Here is a 23,712-nt window from a genome sequence, read left to right on the forward strand (position 1 = left end):
CTAAACTACAGGCAGAAAACCTTCAGAAAAAATAGATAACATTTTAAATTAATACAGTGATCAAAGCCAGGTCTAATTCCTGAAAATGCTGGTGAAGCTGACTTTAGCTAAGGTCACACAAATCTGAAATACATGAGCCAGGATCTAAACCTAATTCAAAAAACCATGTTTCCAAAATATATCATAGTTTGAAAGTGCTATCAGGTCACAGAGGGCTAAACAGATAACCTTTGAGCAATAAGACAGAATGATGTGACAATATTATAGTCTTTGCAGCAATTATAAATGCTCAATAAATATTTACTCAATGTGGTGAGACCACTCAAAAGATTCAGGGCAGCCACCAGATTTTCAAGCCTACAATGTTCAAGAAATAAAATCAACCAAGTGTGGAAGCTGTTTCCAAAAGGCTGAACCTGTAAAGTAATTAAAGGCAAGGCGGGTTGCTGGTAATACTTAAGACAGAAATCAAGAATTATAAATCTATATAGTTTTATTAAGACAAAAACTGACAGTGTGGTATGAAGTTTACATTTAAACAGTTTTCACAGAAACCTAACACATGCCTAAAAAATTTTTTTACAATGGAGTTCTAGATGCAGGTCTAGATAACGTCAAGAACTGATGTATCTCATGATTCAAGACAGCATGTTGGGTATTAGTTAATTCTTAGGATTAAAAAAGAATTTTCATTTTGTTTTGTGTTTTAAAGTGAACCACTGCCCCAGTATGAAAGTTTAATCTTCTCCTGAGACCAGGGCTTTTGAAATAATCTAACTCTTGAAGTGATTCAATGAACTTGTGCTGTTAGTGACTGAACCCTGCCACCAGTGGTTTCAGAGTTCATAGTTCAAAAAACAGAGAGGCTCCAAGAGTTTTCCACCCTAAGAGCATGGGCCCTTCTCCATACTATCACACCTCCTATGCCCCCTTCTTCCCTTAGACAGTGGCTTGGATAGACAAGCTAATAACTTCATAATTAGAAAAGAAAGGGTCTTTTGTCAATTTCAAGAATTAGCACCTCTAAGACAGAATGATCTGCCTTTGTATATGCTCCAATAAAAGACTTTACCTCCTCAACCAGTTTCCATCTCCAAAATGGCAGCTTTGGTAATTTTATGAACTGGTTTAGTCCTTTGTTGGGAACAGCATTAAGCTCAGGCAGGGAACACCTTGGCTTTTAAGTTTCAGGCAGTCACAGCTTTTAAACAGTCTCTCACAGTCCTTATTTAGATTGCCAATGACTTTTTTTTTTTTTTGAAAAGATAAAATATTCTGGACACAGAACTGAAGTCATCATTAATTGTTTGTTCTTTCCAATGTTGCACCATTTTCCCAATTAGGCCCCAAATTTCAACAAAAACAATCCTACCCGTCTCCCTTGCTTCCCACCCCATCCCTCCCACCCCCAAATAATACACCAGTCAGTAATAGCCAAAATCTACACACATGCTACGCTGTAAAAATGCAGAGTTAACACTATTGGGAAGAAGGCTGTGGGTTGTGGAGATGCTCTTTGAAGATCTACAGTATCTTTTTGCTCTCCCACACACCCATTCTGCAAGTTTTGTCCTTCATAGAAGGCCCTTTGCTTTTCTCAGCAAAGTGCAGAATGAGTTGCCTTGGAACACTTCTCCTCCCCTCCACTGGGATGGGTGTGCAAACTATACAGCATGGAACGGCTTTAAAGCACTTGGACTGCTGTAGGGCACAGAAACTATACTGGCTCTTCAAAGGACATCTTCTCAAGCCACCTCTATGGTGTCAAGACAAGTAGAACTCCTTCCCCTCCCCACTTGAAACGCACAGTCAGATGTGACATGAGCTGGTACTCAGGAGAGTTAATTCTTGTCATCTTTTTTGTCATCATCCTCTGAGGGGTAGGAATGCCACGTCAGCCTTTCCTCATAGAAGGATATGACAACCTGGGGGCACTTGACATTGGCTTCCTTGGCAGGAACCAGGTCAGCCTCGTCAGAGTTTTTCCTGCAGAACAAAGCAGAGAGAGACTTTGAGGCCAGGTGCTAGTGGTCTCCCAACTTGGATCACCTAAGGGAAAGGGCTTTAAAAATATTAATTTCAGAAGAATAAGCTAAGGAAGGATGCAAACATGGCCCAACTAGCATCTACTGGCAGATTTTAGTCAAGTGACATCTTTGGAGATCCTCTGTTAAAAATCCCCTCTAGGTATCTTTGTAAAACACTAGATCACCTAACTCAATCTGTCACATCTGAACTCCTGGGAAAGTTCAAAAAAAGTATGACTCTTGGATTCTCTGAGGGAAAAAGAGAGGCTACTGCTGTCTTCCAAAAGCCACATCCCAGCTGCTAAGAACCCAAAGAGAGATCTTAGCTTTGTAAAAGGGTTTCATACCAAGTTGGATAAGACTTAATACCAACCTGTCATTGGCCAGAGACAATACAGGTAGACACTTACTTGCTGACTCTTATATTACTTAACATTACCAAATGCCATGCTCGCACAGCTATGCCATAACTCCCAGGTGCTTTGAAATGGTGCTTCGACACTGGGAGGTAGAAAATGAAGGGACTATTATATAATTCTCTATATTCTTCTGAATTTTAAAATCTTCCTAAATTTTGAAAATCACATCCATATTACAAGGAACATAGGGGTAAGCTCTATCTTCAGGTCATTGGGAATGTCCCAGATGAAAGGAGCAGCATAGGGCAGGCAGCAGATACATGATCTCTGATAAGATACCACCACTCAAAACTTCCAGAAACCCAGCAACAAGTAAACCAAAGCCACAGAGCCCCATGGAACCAAAGAGGAAGCTGGTAAAGTACGTTTCTGAACAATGGACTCAATGGGAAGGAAAGGAATATAATATGAGAACCTGAAGCAGACTGCCCTTTGCTGACAATTCAACAACACCCTCTGAGGTAAATTCGGTCATTACACTGCATAGAAATATCTGCTATTTTTAGAAATGGACAAGTATTTTCTACTCTCCAAGAAAATCACTTTAAAATGAACATGGTTATATAATTAACATCAATCTTAACCTGTAGAATTATATTCAGCTGTAATCTTTACACATAGCAGTGAGTCAACCAAAGGAGTATAATCTTAAGCAATATGGAGATACAACTATGACTCAGACTGGTCACATGCAGACAGAGAAAGTGTATTCTAGTTGTACTGAATAATTCCTGGAATCAATTATTTCCTCCCATATACAGCACCCTAAAAAATGAGCTTAAAAAAACAAAAAAACAAAAAAACAACTTTTCACCTACAGGCTAGCAATAAATCAGCTAAAAGAAGGTCAGATTCAGTAAACACCTAGGGAATGCACAGGGAGAAAAAACAGGTTTAGCTAGTTGTGACATAGGCTTTCAGTGGTGGTAAAGTTAGCCCTCTCTGGTCACCTTCTAAAGGAGAAGGATTAGTACAGATGTGAGTTTTAGAGAAGGTTCTAGACTGACAAAAGGACAAAGCTAGAATGCTGCTTTCACTGGCAAAGGCTTAAAATTACTAACTCTTAATTTATATTTTAAAAACAATGATTGAAATCCACTTAGGGGAGAGAAAGCAAACCACTTTCATCAAGCAAAAAAAAAAAAAAGAAAGCCTGCCTTTTGGACAGAAAGTAAGGAAATTATAGAGAATTTTGGGCTAATTACAGTTCTTAAGATTCTCAAGACAACTGTTTCCATTAAGCTGTTCATGGAGTATTACTACCACTGGTGTTTGTTTATACTTCTAATGGAGAAAAGTATGCTTGCTCTACGCTCAGTATATTGGAAAGGGGTCTTGCTGACCCCTGCTGGCTGATCCTGGAATTGTAGAATCTGTACAAACTGGAAAGGATCTATCAATCAAGGACAAAGCCAAAGAAAAGCTACAGAAATTCCCTCCTAACCCTGAGAAGTTAACAGAATTCCTGATCCTAGGGCCAGCCCTATCTTTGTTAAGGAGGTGGTAGAAGGGGAGGGTGGCTCAATCACATTTCATATTTTCCCCTTCACTTACAGAAGTGAAATGTGATTCCTCTCCATACCATCTCCACTCTAGATTTTCTCCCACCTCCAAAAAATGGGCAAAAATCTGAGAATCCTAAGGGCCCCTACCTGTAAATCATGAGTCCAGGTTGGCAGTCAGGCCGGGAGTCACTATCGAAGGACTATGCCATCTTAAAGATTTCACACCTGGGTGACTGGAATTTCGAAGGTCCAGCTCTTTTCCTCTGGCATGGAACAAATGGGAGAAGAAAAAAATAGCCACACAGAGCCACTGACAGACTCACCATTTCATCAGGAACATGAGTTCTCCACTGGAGTCTGTAGCTCCAATAATCCGCTCTGGCTCCAAACCCCGGGCAAAACCTCGTGGCTTTTCTGACTGCAAAAACCAGATGGACAGAACAATTTAAACTATATGGACTATTATCCAGACTGCAGCTACTTCTGTTTCTCTGATTAATGTGTTCAAACTCTTGCCAGTATTTCACCAATACCATGGCTCCAAGACACAGGCCTTTTAAAATCATTCTGAGCAATTCCCATTAAGGCCTGAAGCACTCAAGATTTCCCCACATGTAAAAAGGGACATATACCTTAAGCAAAATAAATGTTCACAATGGTTTCTTAACCCTTCAAAGACAACCTACTTTAAGGCACTGAATAGATTAAAATAGCCACCTCAAACCTATAATGGTCAAAACACTAAAAGCTATCCACTTAAAGGAATGAATTGTTTTTGAATCTCAGATAAAATAAGAGATTATGTGGGCTTTGCAAGAGTGAGCCCCCAGACACTCTGTAAGCATCAGCCTACCCAAGATTCCAGAAAGAATGAGAGAGGGCTGCTGAAATCCAAGAAGCAGCAAAACAAAAGTGCTGAAATTAACTGGCTTTCAAGCTTCTTTGAGAGCAGTAAGAATTCTGGCTAGTAACAATTTTTACTCCTAGCCTTACCTCTTCTTTCTTCTTCTTTGGTTTACTTTCCTCTCCCTTATCTTCAGAATCAGAATCAGCTTTGCGCTTGCCTCCCTCTGATTTATCTGTCTCATGTGCTGTTTTCTGTGACTGCAGAAACTCGGCGATGAGGTCGGGGCAATCCAGATTCTCTTCTGGCTCCCATGTGTTGTCCTCACTGAAATCAGAAGGCAGAGTGAGTCACCCTTTCCATTCAAGTTAGCATACTCATACAAAGGAGAAGCACAGGAGGACAAGAGCTGGTGTCCCTGGAAAAGGAGTTAACAATAATGAGTAACTAGATTTTGCCCAAGACCAAGAACTGGGCAAAGCTGAAATTTCTTGGGAGTGGTGGGGACCATTTTAGTACAAATTGCAAGTTTAGAAACTTGCCTCTTTTCAAAGGAAAATTACTTTCTCTTTGTGAACTTTGATCAGTCGACCACACACAAAATGGCTCCTCAGAAATTGCTGTCTTACATCACAGCACTTTGTACATGCAGATCATTCTCTTAGTTAGACTATAAGCTATGAAGGCCAGGCCCAAGTCACACAGTACCCATCAGATAACCCTAGGCCTTGCATATTACTAAACTCCTAAGAAATAGTTAAAAATGAATCGATTTACCCAGGTCAGTGAAACTTACTCTGAGAAACCCTTCCACTTTAGGAGGTACTCTACTTTGCCCTTTACCACCCGACGGTCGAGAACTTTTTCCACCACATATTCCTCTTCTTCCTCTTCTAGGACCTCCTCCACTTTCTTCTTGTTTTGTTTTTTCCCCATAGTGCCCGCCAGCTTTCTGGTATAAAGGGTGACGCTGCTAAAATGATAAAGGAAATAAAAAGGACATAAGAACACATTCTTCTTGGTTAGGTGAATGAATATATGGAGGGTAAGAAAAGCAGGGACAACACAGATGACTTTAATGGTGTGTGGTGCTTATATTAAGTGTTATGTCTATTCATTTTCAATATACAAGGAAGTTTTCTGACATATTCAGCTAGAAAGTTCATAAAACAGCTCCAACTAATCTCACAGCAAAATTTTATTCTTGCACATTCACTTAAAACTTTTATACCAATTCTTGCTAAGTTAAAAAGTTCCCAATATCTTTTACTATGAAGTATGGCATCTAAAATATTAAATTAAAAAAATTAGTCCTCCTAAAAATAATGTATATACCTCAAACTTATATACATATAATCCTCTAATCCATATTTTCTCCTATTCTCTGAATGTTTTCCATTTCATCACAGTATTGGACTTGAATTTTTACTGTGAGGAAATAACTTGTTCTATTCATTAAACATCTAGTTTTAATTTTCCCTTTTGTATATGCGTATAATCCATTCTTCTGCTTGTTAAAAGACCCTTGCTTTTAAGTCCTCTTAAGGTTCTTTATGCAGCCTAATCTGAATGCCACTATTAATTAATTTACAATTTGCAAGTTTCTCATTAACTTCTCATTCTGTTTAGTTTATTTTTAAGTCTAAGAAAGACTCATAAAAATGGCAGAATGACCATGAAAAAATGACCATGAAATTCTCTGAACTGGAACACTGCAATAATTTGGAAAATGGCGGGGGTGGGGGGGGTGTAGTCATCACAGATAATAGAATCTGAGTTTATTCTTTTGTAAAATTCATCACCAGGCTAGGTAACCTCCAAGAGTTTCTCCAGTGCTAAAATTCTAGTCCCCTGTAAGTCTATTTTCTTTAGTCCTTCATACATCTCTTTGCTGACAGGCTTAAAGCCTTATGTTTATCAATTCGTGTCAGTAGGTGGCGCCACAAGATATCAATACAACAAAAGTGAGCCACAAAAAACGAGCCCAAATCTGCAAATTAGTGGATCAGTCGCCCAGAATGAGATACAAAGAATCAATAGTATGGTGAATAATCCAAACAAGAAAGAATTTAAAATAACGCCAATTTGGGGTTAAACTGGTTGTTCCTAGCATCCTTTGGAAAAAGAGTCTAACCTAAGTAGAAATGTTTCAAAATACTTTAAAACTGGCCTGTATAAATAGAATGAATTTTATAAAGAGTCCATCTATATACTATATGAAATATAATAACTTTTCATAAAAGTCAGGATCATCATTATGAATCAGTTATATTATCTACAGATGCTTACTTAGGTTTATACTAAGATATTCACATGCCTGCATACATGCACAATGTTGACTTAATTTAACGAGAAAACAAACATTTGGGGACTAGACAATTCTAGATATTGCTGGATACTAGAGATTCAAGAAAACAAGAAATGGTCCTTGCCTTACTGAAGCTTAATGTTTGGTAAGAAAAAAAATGTAGACACCTCTTCCACTAAAGGTATTCTTGACTTTTGCAGTGGTACAAAATGTTTTCTGAGGTGCTTTTAGCATGGCCATTGGAGGCCCCCACCCCACCCCCCAGTTCAGAACATATATTTATGCTAAGAATGTCTTTTTAACACTCTTCCTTCCCATTTACATACTGAAGACTGCTTTCCTTGCCTCCCCAGCCCCTCTGGTCTTTTAGAGAAAGTGCCACATGAGTCTTCCTTTTCTTCTGTTACTTAACAGATTAATCAGTGGATTGCATGCAATCTTTTGCTAACTCCTGGCTAGCTTCATTGTGTCTCTGATTCAGGGGCTGTGCCTCTTCCTGAAGAGAGATGCTGCATGTTTTCAGAATTCTGATTGCCATATGAGAAGCGTTATTTTATGAGGGAAGAAAAATCCAATTTTCCTTTTAGTTAAATGCAGTAGTGTTTTTTTCCCAAGAACAAGTGCTACTCCTTGCTTGCTTCCTTTCACTGTCAGTTGAAGGAGGAGATTTATCATCAGTCTTTGGTTACAGTACAGAGCAAAATAAACTGGCAAGCATCTTTAAATAACAAAGGCTACCACAACTCTCTACACACCAACTTGGACTTGGAAACTGGAAGATACTCCCTTTTTCAACGGACGGAAGGAAAACAATAGGTTACAGATGATCCAAAAATAATAACTGTCCACTAGTGTACCCTTTTCCAAGTAATTAAATTTTAAAAAGGAAAGGAAAGGTGTTCTATTACACTGGCTTCAGAATTCAGAGCTATTTAAGGCTTACTGTTATCTACGTTAATAGCTATACCTGTCTTACGAAAAAGAGAGCATTTCAAATATATGGTAAAGAAAGGAAACTATAGATTTTGAGTTAGGAGCACACAATTGAGTATACAGATGTTGAATTATAATCTTATTAAGCAATGTTATTAACTAATGTTACTTCAATAAATTTAATTAAAAAAATAATAAAATAGGATCTATCCTAAAGAAAATAAAAAGAAACAGCATCGACTACTACTCATTTGATCTTGCTGCTCTGATCCAAAGGGTCAGGACAGCTTCCGGCTTATCTCTAGCTCCTGCAGCCCTCTCCTCCTTTTATTATTAGCATAGTCCCAAGGAGTAAGAGTCATAGAATTTAATAAAATCCTTTAGGTTGGATAAAGAAAATCCCCCACATGGGCAAATCTAAAAAGACCTCCTGATTTTCATCTTTACTCATTTAAATCGCTGTCTTAAGAACAACTCAAATAAGTGAAGAATGCAGAAAACAGATTCCTGCTTCTGAGTTTTCTTAACTGGCTCATCCCAGCCAACTACCTCTGGAGATTGGATTCTTTATGTTGGAGATTCTCAGCAAGGCTCCCCAATGTGAGTTTTTTCCTTATTTATATGTAGTTCTCTAGGGTTCTGAATAAAAGTTGTTTTAAAAATCAGTAGAGAAGTAGATTAAATATGTAACCCAATTTTCATATAAAATCTAGCACCTTCAGAAGAGCCACGAGCCAGCACCCCGTTAAATATTATGACAGGCCAATTATTCGCATAGTTTCCAAATGGATTACTTCAAGAGAAATCTCTCTCTGAAGATGGCAGTCTCCAAACACCAGCAGAGCTATCTGGAAGGAGAGCTCTCAATTGGAATTGCTTGGCAAAGAAATTTCAAAGCAGCTCAGATCAGTGTAGTAACCATAATGGAAAAAAGCCTTTAGTTAACACTATCTGCCACTCCCCTAAGCATCCTGGCTACCCAAGATGCTTGTGACATCAAAAGTGCCATAATCATTGAACGAAGGGTCAAAATATATGAAAGAACATCACAAGAGGTGTGAACAATTCTAGTTTAACTCAGAAATCTTAATCCTTGTACAATCAATCTTCTCAAAGCTTATCGCAAGGCTGCAACAAACAACCTAGTAAATTAAACTGCCATAATTTTTACCTAAATATTTACAGGGTCTGCCACATTTTAAGATGCCTAGAAAAGTAATACTTTACATTTGTATTGCACTTTACAGTTTTTAAAGTGCTACCACATTATCTTGTTTGATCCCAAAACCACCCTGTGAAACAAGCCAATCAGATATTATTGATGCCTCACAAATAACAGAACAGATTTACATGAAATAAATCACCTAACGTTACACAATTAAAGCAGAGCACTTCAGTAAGGACATCTAGCAAGGCTGGCCCTGCTGCACACACAGAGCTAGGAGGGAGATGTCCCTCCTCCAGCCCATACAAGGAAAGGATGGAGAGGTCTCTTGAGATGAAGCCTCTCTAAAAATTTGTCATCAGTAAATAAGGACGTGACAGACAACGATTTTCTTTCAGAAAATACCCTGAAGTATCACTGTTAAAAACAAAGATTTTTGAAGCCAGGCCTTTGAGCTATATAGCTCGCCTGTGTCTCCGAGACTTTTAACTCTCTAATAAACCTTACTTTCTTTGCTGCAAAATAAATAAAACAATGATTTTTAATTGGTTGCTGGAATATAAAGGTATTCATTGTTAATTGAACTAGCAAGCAGTAACAAAGCTTTGGCTTTCAGTGCCCCAGCAGTCTTCTGCGTCTTTTAAATTGACAAGTGCTAGATGGTGCAGAATTTTTAAAGTTAGAACACCCTAGCAAATAGGCTGAGACAATTATAGAGAAAAATGCCAATTTTAAGAAACCAAAATACATTTATAGTGTCCCAATGAATCCAAGAATTGTGTAAATCTAAAGCAAGAATCATGAACTCAGTTTTTTTTTTAAAGAAAAAAAGAGCACTGTTGTGATTCTCCTCACATACCCTCCACTCCTGTAGTTAGGAGACAGAATGTGAAGAGGAGGAACAATACTACTTGAAGGCAGAAGGTAGTAAAGTATCAGATACAAAATAAGGCATTTTGTCTTGTTTTTGAGTAGCTAGCATTGTGAAAGGGTATGAAAAGGACCTAGGATAACCATGTGGACTTAGCTCCTGGTTGTCATCAGATCCACGAATTATAAAGGGCCACCCCAGGAACTTCCATACTGATTTCTTGCCAGCTTGAAAGATCAAGTTCCAGATATGAGAACAAGGTAACAACATCTACAGACCTCTGAAACCAAACTAAGAGGGCTTTTAGCTAAACACTAAGGTGAAGCATTTAGAACGTTGGTCTGGTTAAGGTGACTGTCTTTACCAAGAAAGAATTCAGAGGAAAGCAGACCTTGAGCTAAGAACTTTCATCTCTATGAGCATCAGAATCACCTATGGAGAGTTTATTAAGTACAAATGCCAAGATCCAATGAATCAGAAAGTAGGGTGTATTATTTTAAAAAAACATTTTGTTCTAATTATAATGTAATACATGTATTCACATTCAATTACAAAAATACTTAATGTAGGAAATCAAAGATCTCTGGCTCAAAACCTGTTAAAGCCTGTTTTTGTTCTATATGTAAACACAGATACACATATGTGAAAATAGATATTACTGTTCTCTAACTTGCCTTTTTATATAACGTAATGTATTTTTTACATTGTTCCATAAAAGATCTCCATTCTTAACAGCTGCACAGTATTCCATACTGTATGGACACACCATATTCTAACCATTCACCTAGTGATGAAAATTTGGGTTGTTCCCTTTTTTTTTTTTTTTTAAATCACTGCAAAACAATGTTGCTTTGACCGTGGCCTCTGAATCTTTAAAAGCTCCTTAGGTGATCTGATGCACATCCCTGAATAAAAACCATTGCTATAAAAGGATTGGCAGAAGCTACATTCCTCAGGTAAAATTACACACATTATTGCAGATATAAATCAATTCTCATAGCTAAAAGGCAGGTTAACATTTTACTTTCTCCATAAAATTGAGAATAAGGCTAGAGCAATGAAAAATAACCGATGTTCCTGAAAACAAAACCTTCTCTGTATCACATTCAACATCATTCAATCTAGACTTTTTTTTTGCATTCATAATGAAATTGAAAGAGTACTGCCTGAAGGATCCTCATAGTTCCTTTCACCAGAAGATAGCTAGTATGAGCTTTAGACTCATCTTTCCTGTCCCTGACCTCTCAAAACAACTTTATGCCTAGCCTATAGGCAATTAAGGGCATGCACGCACACACACTGAACTGGGTATTCTTATCTATAAAACTGGTGTAAGAACCCTCATGGGATTCCTTTGAGGTGAGCTTTTATGACCTTCTGGCATTAGTTATCTCTTTATGTTTATACATATGTCTTACTCATTAGATTTACAACTTTAAGCTTAGGGATAGCTCTCTGAAATCCAGTGTATTAAGAACTCAATGAGAAAATACCATTTTGGTCCTACATATATGGCAAAGATTCATGGCAATGTTTTTCAAAACAGCAGAGCAGCTCCAGAACACACTCAAGAAGGACCCAGGTCTTGTTGGTATGAATGAACCAATCATTACAAAACAGAACCCAAGATCTCATTTCTGGAAGACTGAGACAGAAGAGCTACCAGAAACTGAGAAATCACATTTCACATACCTAAAGTGTAGGAAGGAAAATAAAGCAACAAAACTCTTGTAGTAAATAACAAAAGGAATATAACTTCCTATGAAGATACATAAGATAGGTGAGAAAAAGAAAGTAAATTCTGGATACAAACAATGGAAAATTTCAACAAAATGATTTTCTGGTGAAAAGAATTTTAAGATTTCTGAAAACCTATGTCAATACCAAAAATCAATTTTGATGATCCATATGGTAAAGTTCTCTAACTCCAAGGCTGTGACTTCAGTCTTAGATTTTACATATATACTTTTTAAAAAAGCCAATCACCCAATTAAATGAATAATGGTCTTTCTAAGAATTCATGTAGCTTTTACTGGATTCAAGACAAAAAAATGACAATCATCCTTGATTTCGCTCCACTCATCCTCCATGGATCCTGTCTCTTACTAAATCTTGTTGATTTCATATCTCAAATATCTTTCAATTTATACATTTTTCTAGTCCCAGTACTACCATTCTATTCCAAGTCACCATTACCTAGACAACTCCTAATCCAATTCATTCTCAATACTAGCCAGTGATTTTAAAATGCTGATCTCTTCATATCATTACCTGTGGGCATTCCAGCTGAAGACCACTACATCTAACTTGTTAATCACAATGACCTTGCCCTTTGTACCAGTCTTCACTTGAACAATCCCTTAGCTAAAATGTCACCATCAGAAGCTTCCCTGAAGCCCCAGGCTAGGTTTAGGTTAACTCTTCCTACAAACATGCTCCTATAGTATTCATTTAACAATTATCTGTTGGGCATCTATTATGTGTGACTGGCTCAAAAAATGGGGTGAGCATAACAGACAAAATCCCTGGCCTCTTAGAGTTTCTATTCTTATGTGGACAGTGAGTGAGCATGAGTGGGAGTGTGCACACATGCATGTGCAGCACAAGCAGAACACAGACAATAAGCTTAGTGATAGATGCTATAAAGAAAATACATTTAGATTAACATTTAAACAGAGACCCAAATAACAAGGAAAAACTCAGCAAAATCAGAAAAACACATCGAGTTTAGAGAATAATTGGTTTAAAGTCCTAAGGTGAGAAGAGCTTGTTTTATCTGAAGAAGAGAACTGTGGCCAGGTTTGAAAGAGCTAGACTAAGGGAGTGGCAGGCAAGGACCAGAAAATAACTATCATGCATATCATTTACCACTTCATTTCTTCTTTCATCTAGCTTCTTTTACATTCCTTGTTTTCCTTCCCTGTTTTGCCTCTTGCTTAGGTTTAGGACCAGTCAATTAATAGCTTTAAAAGTGTATAACTACAGCTCTACTAGCTTTTAATATTACCTATTAAAAAATCAAATCAATAAGCATTCCTGGGTGGAATACAGGGTGACAAGTCACTCTGGCTAAACCACAGAAAGTTCCAAATTGCAGGAACCCTCTCAGACCCAGGCAAATGGAGCTGTTTGGTTAGGCTAGGGAGATGTGCAGACACCAAGAAGTACAGGCTTTTGAGAATCCCTTAAGGGTAAGTGATAATAACACAATAACTAACGTTTACTGAATACATAACACCTAATGCAGATAGACACTTAATTCAATCCTCACAACTGTATTAAGTCCATTTCACAAATGAGGAAACTAAGGCTTACTGAAGCAAAGAAAATTTCCCAAAGTCTCCCAACAGGAAGACACAGATCCATGACTGAAAAGTAAAACCATATAAAACGATTAAAAAAAAAAAGTTGAAGTTCATTTCAATAGGAGAAATGACTAGAGTATGTAATAATTAGCAAAAGAAATATAAACGATAATAAGTAGCCACAAAAGCACGACAGGGGCTTGGAGGAATAAATGGCTATGGTGATTAAAAAGGTTTTGAAAGTTGGGATTGCAGCCAAACTCCAACAGCATTTGAAAAGGTGGATTGAAGGAGGGCAATTTGGCCCAAGGACTGTTATGAACAAAAACAATGAGGCACGTCTGAGGTAGACACAGTGTGTAAACCAGTTTGGGCGGGACTAAACTGAATAGGAAAGTGTAGGTAACTGTTAAAAATTTTTCTACAAGGACTCCTCCTCTTTAAAACAAAAGCCAAACTCCACAGTATTTAACATCTAACACCATATAGTTCCAACCATTCTATATTCTGCCTTCCCTTACAAAATCTACACTGCTGTCAAAACAGAAAACTATAACCCGAACATATCCTGCACATTCCTCCGTACATGGCTTTACTCGTTATTAAAAAGTGTGTGCCTGTCTAAGACTGGCAGTCAAAATCCTATCTACCCTTTAAGAACCAGCTTAAATGCTACTTCTTCCACAAAACCTAACCCAACCTAGCCGAATATTATTTCTCTTTTCCTTGCAATTCCCAAATCATTGTTTCTATTTTCACTCAGACATTCAAAAGTATATCTGGCTCCATGCAAAGTGTTGAACCCTACACTGGGCAGACAATAAGGATGAATGTCTCAAATTTAGATAAGCAGGAAGCAGAAGTCCAAAGCCGTCAATTTTTTAAGCAAGATAAATCTGACCTACAAATCCTAAATGGAAAACAAGGAAGAAGTACCTTTGCTGAACATTAGCAACCAAGTACCAGTCATCAAAAGGCAGGTGAAGGCATGTGTAGTATATTCAGTTTGTAGTCCTCGTGATTCATGTTTCTAAACCACTTTTAGTCTGTTAGCTGTGGCTGTTTGTGAGGCAAATGCTTTCCAGATGGAAAACTTTACTGAGCAGAAAACAAGAACTTGTGCCACATACTCAGTGAGCAGGGGTTTCATTTTTAAAAGAATTCCTGGATCTAGGACTGAAATACTGGTGTGTGAATAAAATTAGAATATTATCTGAGCTGTATCCAGAAAGTTGGCTAACTCACTTTCAGTGTGTTGTGGATGAAACTATAGGTTTAGGTTGAGAGGCCACAAGGAACTGCAAATATTACTAGGACCCAGCGATATCGAAGATCTTTTTAGTTTAAGATGAAATAAAAATGATTAGAGCTAGACCAGAATTATGACTAAGTTTAAATTAAAAGCAGAAACCAAAATATTCATAGCTAACAAAACAAAACCAGATTGCTGATACTAACCTCTCAAATACCACAGTTCTAAGTCTACAGCCATGCCACCCTGAACGTGCCCGATCCCGTCTGGTCTCGGAAGCTAAGCAGAGTCGGGCCTGGTTAGTACTTGGATGGGAGACCACCTAGGAATACCGGGTGCTGTAGGCGTTAGGAAAAAAAAAAGTATCTTCACACTCAAATACCATAGTACTATTAGGCCCCCAATATATTAGCTGTTCTTAAAAAAGAAAAATACAATTTCACAGACAAATTAGGTCATTCCCTTTTGGTCAGCAATCATAAAAACTAAAAGTAGGAAAGATTTAACACAGTTATTCAATTCAAATACTGACAGGATATCTGAACTTTGTCCATATTTGAATAACTTCCCCAGTTAACCTTGGGAAGGCTATTCAATTTTCCAACTGACATTGCTATTAGGAAAAACTTATTTAACTGTATACAAAGGACACAAAACATTTTTCGACATACTTTTAAAACATAAAATATTCAAACTACATAGCTTGCTCTTGAAACCTAGAACCTGGCGCCTCTCCTAGTCCTTGACTAAAGTACTTAAAATTGTAACCTGCACAATCTGCATACCTTTTCTGTATTTAATAGCAGGATAACTATATTAAAAACTGAGGCTAAGACAGGCAACAGTTTTACTCTGCCAAAGGTCATAGATCCAAGGCAGGCAAACTAATTACATAACTGCACATTAATTTCATTCTGCTAATACATGAATTCTCAGAAAGGATCTCAAGGCCCTAGCCATTCACTCGGCAATCTGAACCACCTATTATGTGCCAGATATTTAGATGAATAAGAGGCCTGGCCTCATCTTATGTGAGCCCATAAACCAACCATTAGCATTTATTCCAAAAACTCTTCAGGGAAATAACCTATGAAGGAAAATCTATCAAATGTAATGCAAAATCTGTTATACCACCAGAGATAGTATATAAAAAAATGAAGATTTTTATGGATAAATTTAAAAAGATATGAACTCAAAAAGAAACATTTTCCTAATTACTAAAATGGGTACCAGAATATATAATAGTTGCTTTTCTTTATGTGTATGGTTAGAAAATTATTAGTATTCTGTAGTCAAAAATACAGAAGGCCAGGGTATCTTTACTAGGTCTCTTTTAATCAGGAAGCTAAAAGCACCAGGCTACACACTATTTACATTTTAATGAAAAACAATTTAGGCTACTCGGCCAATGAAGAAAAATAGCACCACAGGGAAAATCAGAAAAGACTGAAAATCCTGAATTGCCCTAAAGCTTTATTAAGGGCCAACCAGTTCCAACAAGGTGCCCTTCAACCACACCGTTTTCTATACAAATGTCTGTAAACTCCTATGGAAGGGCATAGGCACTAATTTCTCAATTGTATTCATGCATCTATTTCAAAAGCAGTGGCCTTTTAGAACTATTCCAAACTGCTGACACAGGTTCTTAACATAACAGAGGAAGCTATCTTACCCGTGGGCCAGAGTTTCTAGTATAACTGATCTTTTGGTCAACTCCACTTCAGTTGAGTTAAAATACCTGTCTGAATATAACATCGTTCATAAAAAAATCTTCACCTGAAGCTTTGAAAAAGGGGTTAAGTATTGCTCACTTTGCATTCAAATCTTCCAACAACAGGGAAAGGCTGGTTAAAAAAGGAAAGGGCCTAAGAAAACAAAGTTCACGATCTAACGAACATTTATTTCTTGTGTCTCCCAATTTCTCACATCTTTCCCAACTTATTTTCATTCCCTAAATATTAACTCATCTACACATTTCTACGATTTCACTGCCCTTTGTAACCAGTAAAAGTCCCAGATAAAAACTTATGAAACTAATTCTGAATCAAAGCAAGAGCTACACTTGGACTTTTTAGCTCCCTAAAGGAATCACAGAGTGAAGACAGAATAAAACCTGGGAAAGGGAAGAAAGCATATCCCATCCTTTTTTCACACATTATTCTTACAGCCTCCCCCCTGGGTAAAGACCCATCAGGAAGCAAAGGCGGCCAGGTTTCCCTTTTTCTCTTGACCTTACAGAAATATACTCTCGGGACTTCAGTCCAGTTTACCCTAACAGCTCCTTCCCTTCTAGAGCCGAGTCAAGCAAATAATTGCCCCTTCTCCTAGCCTCCCCACTCCACCCCCACTCCCAGTTTATTCAATAATCTTCTCCCCTAGTAGCACATCCTGGGCTGCCCAGCTCCTTTCTACAACTTACTCGAAGTTACTTATCCCTAGCTCTTGCAAGCAAAATTCCTCTGGGAGCCCCGGCAGGATCCCCAATTCTCAGGTTACATTTCTAAACCTCACGTCTTGCAGTTATGAACCCTCCCCATGCATGTCCGAACATCAAGACTGCCCGGCCTGTCCCCTTCTCAATTTACTAGAAAGTCTTTCCAGCCCAATCCTGCAGCCACCTACCCAACCCAAGTAGCATTGTCTGGGTCTATCCGGGCCGTGAAGTGAGACCCGCAAGGGCTCGGCCCAGCCCGAATTGCTGTAATGTCCGGCTCAGGATACGCCGCCCCGCCCTCTCCATCATTCTGGCGCCCAGTGTTCGAGCCCCCGCGCGCGGCTGAAAGACCCGCGCGGGAAGGGCGCAGGGCCCTGGCGCGCTCCCCGCACCCAACCTCCGCCGCTAGCGCGCGACCCCTCACTCAGGGCTTCGGCCGCAGCCGCGCGCCGACCTCCGTATCCCCCCACCCCCCGTTTCCCCGCCTCTAGCAGACTCACCTCAGAGCAGCGCCCAAGAGCCGAGAAGAATCGGTGCCGCGCTACTGGCGCGTCGTGTCGGGCAGGCCGGAGGAGTGGCGCCCAGAAAAGCAACAGGCCGGGTGGCCGCGGTCGAGCCCCTCACTGAAGCGGCGTACCGCAGGCCCCGGCCAACGGCCCTCCCCTCTGCCGAACAAAAGAGCCTTGCACTCTGCGCTGCCCGCCGCCCGCACCGCGCAGGCGCGACGACCCGCTGCACAGCACTATGGGACTCGAAGTCCATCCGAGACTACAAGATCCGAAATGCTGCGCACGTCTTACGTCGCCACGCATCGTCTAGGGTTTCAGGGAGTTTTAGTTTTTAAACTGCAAGCGCTATAGTTTAGAATTTAGAACGTTCCTGTCGAGAAAATTAAATTATGTGGTTTTTACAAGCGATCCCCTTGATGGTTGGTCTGAAAAATCAGGCACTTCTGGACAGTAATTCACATTCTCGAAATTTTTTAATCTTAACAGGTTTCTCATCAGAACTTTACCAAATCTCCAATAATCTCTGAAAGCCTCAGTTTCCGCCCCCTCAAATCTCTGTAAGGCTCCTACTTCTCAGCGTTTAGATTACTTCCCCTTCGAGGCCCTCCCTGCCCCTTATACTAGGTTAGGTTCCCCTGGTAGGTGTCATCATGGCATCCTGAACTTACTCTTTTTCATTGACTGTGCCAGTGAGTAGCTTTAGTGCAGAACCATTAATATATCCACGAGCGTTCTTCACCCAGCCACTACAAAGAAACGTTGAAACAGGCAAAAACCATGCTTGTGTCAAAGGTTCAGAAATAGCCAAAGTAAAACCAATGACTCACTGAAATAGTAATCAGTAAAAATTTATTATGCACACACCAACAAGACAGTTTGCAAACTGGGAGCCCTCAAACCAAAATATGGAATGAGGCCTAGAAGTATATTGTTGTAAAGCATTATATAGTGAGAAAGCAGTGACTGTTTATTCTTCACAGTGTTTGGTTATAATATTAGAATTTTCTTAAATGATAGGGAATTGGTTAGTGGTTACTTCGTATCGACTTTGGGAAACAGTTCAAGTTTTGGTTATGATTTCCAGAGGCAAGAAAGACCCAGATCAAGTTAGTCTTACAAAATAAGCTAAATTTAGCTTTGCTTCTCTGACTAAACTGGTTTTCATCTCCTCAAGGAAGTTTCAGGGTTGTGGTCTCCATTTGTTTTTGATTTTAACACTTGTTATTCTTTGGGATAAGTGGTTTAGTTTTCCTGTTTCAGCTAGATGGCTGTCCCCAAACCTGTTCATATGGAGATTCAGTCTCTCATAATAATATTCACCCCACTTTATTGTCATTAATTTACATCTGCCTTCTCTTTGGGACTCTAAACTCTGATAAGGGCAGAACCCTTGCTTTTTGTTCATCACTCTGTCCCCATGGCTGAGCACAGTCCTTGACATACAGTAGTCAAGCAATTTTTGCTGAATAAAATATTAAGTGAATTATTGAGACGTCTTTCGCCAATCTGACAATATGGAGGTCATCAAGTTTTCCTTCATCTCTTTTCTTCACATCAGATTTGTATTTTTTAAAACTCTTTTCCTTACTTCCAACTCCCTATCCAATCAGGAACTAAACAGACAGAGCTACCAGAAGATGACTTTTTCCCCTTACTTTGCATATTTAAATATCCTCCTAATCAGAGGAACAGGAGAAAGGCAACTAGTGTACTGCACTCTACCCCAGAATGCTGGAGTCTGCATTTCTATGTTTTATGGAGCCAGGCACTGTGCAGGGCTCTGGGGGAATTACCATATAAGAAATCCAGACCAGCAATATAATAATAGAGAGTTTTGCTAAAAAGGCTGTGAGAACACAGAGAAGAGGGCAATTCTTTCTAAGACATTTGGGTTGAGTGTCCATGACCACACAAAAATTCATCTATTTACTCCCTCCTGAAGTGTCCAATTCTGTTTTTAATAATTTTAATGATTAAAAATTAGTTGTAATAATAGTCACTGCTTACCACAATGCTAGGGAATTTAAGTATTTGATTAATGTCCTTTAATCCTCACAACACACCTGGGAGGTGAGAATTACTATTTCCATTTTGCAGAAAAGGCTCAGAGGTTTTATAACCTGTCCCACAGCATCCAGCAAAAAAGTGGTGGAATCAAGATTTGATGTTATTTCTTTCTAACTCCCAAGCCATATTCCTGTCTGAATACAATGCTGCTATCCCAGTTCCTCATAGTGAGATGAATTCTGCTTCCCCATGTAAATGCCATCTATTTCCTTTACATCTGGCTTCTGTAGCTGCATACAGTTCTGTTCTATAAACCTAATTTCTCTTTCATATTTTCCTTCTAGTATTGAAATTCACCCTAATGTCTCACTTTTCTAGGCTCAATGTGACCATTTTCTTAAGCTGTACATCATAGGACAGCAGTTTCAGATCTAGCACATCTAGTTTGTTAGTAAATTCTGGCTTTTATGTGTATATTTCAAAGTAGAGGAAGCCATCACTGTCCCGGTGCTCTATGCCATTCTTGAATTGAGGCAGTCAAAAGTCACCTCTTTTTAGGTAGCAGAGCACCACTGGTTTATGCTAATCTGCAATCAACTCAGAGCTCTCTTATTAATAATCTGTTCTGGAATTCTGCCAAGGATGGATGTCAAACTCTTGTCTCTGCATTATTAACAAGACATTTTTGGAAAGTCTTTTGGGATTAAATGGGTTTAGTTCTTTTCTTTTCCCATAAGAGTGGTGACATTTTAAGTTATTCAGGCCCTCAGAGTTTATTTTCTTTATAAGGGTAATGGCAACTCAGTCATAATAATCTTGCTTGACAACATGTGAAGTGACATTGCTCATGCCCACAGGAAATGTGTCTGTCACATTAAGTTGCTAACATCACAAGTAATGTGGGGAAGGGAGGAAGTATGATGTTACAAAAAAGAATTAGGACTCGGAATCAGGCTTAACTGGATTCAATTCTGTCTCTATTTGGGGAAGTACAGAACTTTAAAAATATTTTCTTCTGCACTGTCTGAAATTCTTTGATTCATTTTCTTCCCCAATTTTAAGTATTGTGGTAAATATGTATGTGTAAAATATAAAATTTACTATCTTAACCATTTTTGTGTAGAGTTCAGTGGTATTAAATACATTCATAATGTTGTGCAACCATCACCACCACCCATCTCTATAACTCTTTTCATCTTGTAAAAATGAATCTCTCTACGTATTAAATAATAACTACCCATTTCTCCCTTCCCCCAGCCCCTGACAACCACCATCTTACTTTCTATCTCTATGATTTTAACTACTTTAAGTATCTCATATAAGTGGAATCATATAGTAGTTGTCTTTTTGTGACTGGGTTATTTCATTTAGCATAATGTTCTCAAGGTTCATATGGACATATGTGGTAGCATATGTTAAAATTTGCTTCCTTTTGAAGGCCGAAGACTATCCCATTGTGGGTATATATGTATGTAAATACATTTATACACATATATGCACATACATACATATACATATACATACATACACACACACACACACATATATATTTCATTTTGCTTATCTATTCATCCATTGCTGGACACTTGATTTGCTTCCACATTTTAGCTATTGTGAATAATGCTGCTATGAACATGAATGTACAAATCTCTCTTGAGAGACCCCACTTTCAATTCTCTAGGTTATATACCCAGAACTGGAATTGCTGGATCACATGGCAATTGTTTTTAATTTTTTGAGGAACTGCCATACTATTTTCCACAGTGGCTGCACCATTTTACATTTCAACCAATAGTGCACAACAGTTACAATGGTTTTAGTTTCTCCACATCCTCACAATGCTTGTTTGTTTTTTTTTAATAGTAGCCATCCTAAAGGGTATGGGGTTAACAAGCACTCTCTTTTAAAAGGCAAATATATACTTAAGAGCCATCTGTTTCTCTTACTTCTCCTGGGCTGTCTGATTCTCCGGTGACTTCCAGGTGGTAATGGACAGTAATTAAAACCTCCACTACTAAAATCATGCACTCATAGCCCTGACATTGACTGGTTTTCTCAAGTGAAGGGATCACTGCTTGGAGAGGTACTTATATCATTTGCTAGCATTTCTGGTATGATAAGGATTGGATGCATTATCAATTGCTAGAAATTGTTGAAAAAATAAGCTTGAGATAGGGCACCACCTGTCTGTGAAACCTATATTACATTCAAATTATTTAATGAATGTATTTTAAAACATTTATTAATATTCAGGTGGATGATGCTGGCACTTCAGTATGAATCAAGGCAGTGTGGCACCAACTTGAACTAGAGTATTCTTCACTACCACACCTATGCAAAAAAAAGAATTAACAAGCCACTTTCACTTAAGACTATCCTTGATGAAGTAGTTCAAATTATTGACTTTATGAAATCTCTTTCTTAAAGTATATGACTTTTTAATATTCTATAGGATGAAATGGAAGATATGCATAAAGCACTTTCACTGCTAACTGAAGTGTATGGTTCTGCAATTGTTTGAGATGTGTGAGTTGAATTAGCTGCTCTTTTTCATAGAACACCATTTTTATTTGAAAGAAAGACTGGTTATTCAGACTTGGATATTTGAACAAAATGGGCCTGTCACTTCAAGGAAAATGACTAAAAGTATTTCTACCAATGATAAAATTTGAGCTTTCAAGCAAAAATGATAATTTTGGAAAATGTGGTATTCACCAAAGTGAGATTAACAGCTTCACAAGACAGACAAGATCAGTGATGATTTTAATAAATGCGGTTTTAATATTGAGTAATGTAACGCATCAATATTGGGAAGATCTGCATAGCTCTCCATAAACTAATATTTTCCAAATGGTTTCAGATTCCCCATAGTAACTAACTTTAAAGAAACTACCACTTGTTGAGTTTTGCTAGTGTCAAAGAAGGGTATCCACAATTACAAGAGAAGGCTAAAAAAATCTGTATGAGAGGATTTTCTTAATTTCCTAGACCAAGGTAACATGCTATAACAGAGATTGGGGAAGCAAATATGAGAATCCAGCAGTCTTGTTAAGCCAGACATTAGAGATTTGCAAAAATTATATAGTGCAACTCTATTCTTTTTAATAGTGTAGTTTATTCAATAAGCTATATTAACATGTATTAATTTATTGGTTTTAGGTGAAGTAGTTTTTAAATTTCTGCATTTTAATTTAGAATTTGGTGAATATCCCACATAAACAATAGCTCCTTGGGGTCCTTAATCATTTTTAAGACTGTAAAGGGATCCTGAGACCAAGTTTGAGAAAAGTTGCTTTTAAATATGTGCAATAATTTCCACTTGACAGATGAAGAAACTAAAACTTACAAAGATTAGGACCAGTTTAAGGTCAAATGGTCAGTGTAGTGCTGGGTATAGTGCCCAGGTCGTCTTAACTCCAGACTTTGTATTTGTGACTATAATTTTTCCTTGCTATTATCTTTCCTAATATTATCTTATTTTTTCTTTTTAGTTTTGGATATCATTAATTTATTACAAAAGAGAGATGTAAATTATTTACATGATGCGATTTCAGAACTTCAGTGGAATGGGCAGCAGCTTCACGGGATGCCATTTCAATAGCGACTTATTTAAATCAAAATACTTTCCAAGAATGTCGCCATCTCTAAATAAGAAATAATCTCTGTCGTCTAGAACCATATTCTGGAAGAAGAACTTTGTCTCCAACTTTCACGCTAACTGGTTGAATCTCTCCATCCTTTCCTTTAGAGCCCGATCCAACAGCTACTACTGTTGCTTGCAATACTTTTCCTTGAGATTTTGATGTAAGCATAATGTCTCCTTTGGTTACAGTTTCCGCAGCACTTCTTTCAACTAATACTCGGTCAAAGAAGGGAAGAAACTTTCTAAATGCTTGTCTTGACTTCTGGCGCAGCAGTTCGTTCTCTGTTCCGGTGCCGCGGCCGCGAGAGTCGCGCTGTCCGGCGGTCTGGACACGTGAACTTTGGAAAAGGCCTCCCAGTGCGCACCCCTAACATTATCTTCAAATTGGTAGTTAAAAGACATTCCGACAACATAAAAAAAATCTTCATCATATTCAACGGATTGTTCTTATTAATTAGCTGCATCATCCTTCTTTGGGCTCGTTTCGGCG

The 23,712-nt window shown here is 38.3% G+C and overlaps 1 protein-coding gene, 1 non-coding gene and 1 pseudogene across 4 annotated transcripts; 1 reads left to right on the forward strand and 2 right to left on the reverse strand.

Moving 5' to 3' along the window:
* Positions 1–475: 475 nt before the first annotated feature.
* CBX1 (chromobox 1) lies at positions 476–17,816 on the reverse strand. Of its 3 annotated transcripts, none has more exons than XM_006924750.2 (5): positions 17,564–17,816; positions 5,592–5,768; positions 4,945–5,122; positions 4,275–4,369; positions 476–1,986 (listed from the first exon to the last, which is right to left on the reverse strand). In XM_006924750.2, the coding sequence occupies exons 2-5, from the start codon at positions 5,729–5,731 to the stop codon at positions 1,842–1,844; spliced, it is 558 nt and encodes a 185-aa protein (XP_006924812.1). In that variant the 5' UTR covers positions 5,732–5,768; positions 17,564–17,816; the 3' UTR covers positions 476–1,841. The 3 variants fall into 3 exon arrangements, with proteins under 3 accessions (XP_006924812.1, XP_006924813.1, XP_024897576.1); XM_006924751.3 differs by having other exon boundaries at positions 5,592–5,765; positions 17,564–17,775; XM_025041808.1 differs by lacking the exon at positions 17,564–17,816 and adding an exon at positions 17,252–17,271.
* LOC112473224 lies at positions 14,858–14,976 on the forward strand. The gene has a single exon (XR_003043977.1). It is a non-coding gene; the product is annotated as a 5S ribosomal RNA (ribosomal RNA).
* Positions 17,817–22,826: 5,010 nt separating the features above from the next.
* The window catches only part of LOC102885639, a 3,901-nt pseudogene continuing 3,015 nt past the window's right edge, over positions 22,827–23,712 (reverse strand).

This window comes from Pteropus alecto, unplaced genomic scaffold (assembly GCF_000325575.1).
Source record: "Pteropus alecto unplaced genomic scaffold, ASM32557v1 scaffold98, whole genome shotgun sequence".
Classification (NCBI taxonomy): Eukaryota; Metazoa; Chordata; class Mammalia; order Chiroptera; family Pteropodidae; genus Pteropus; species Pteropus alecto.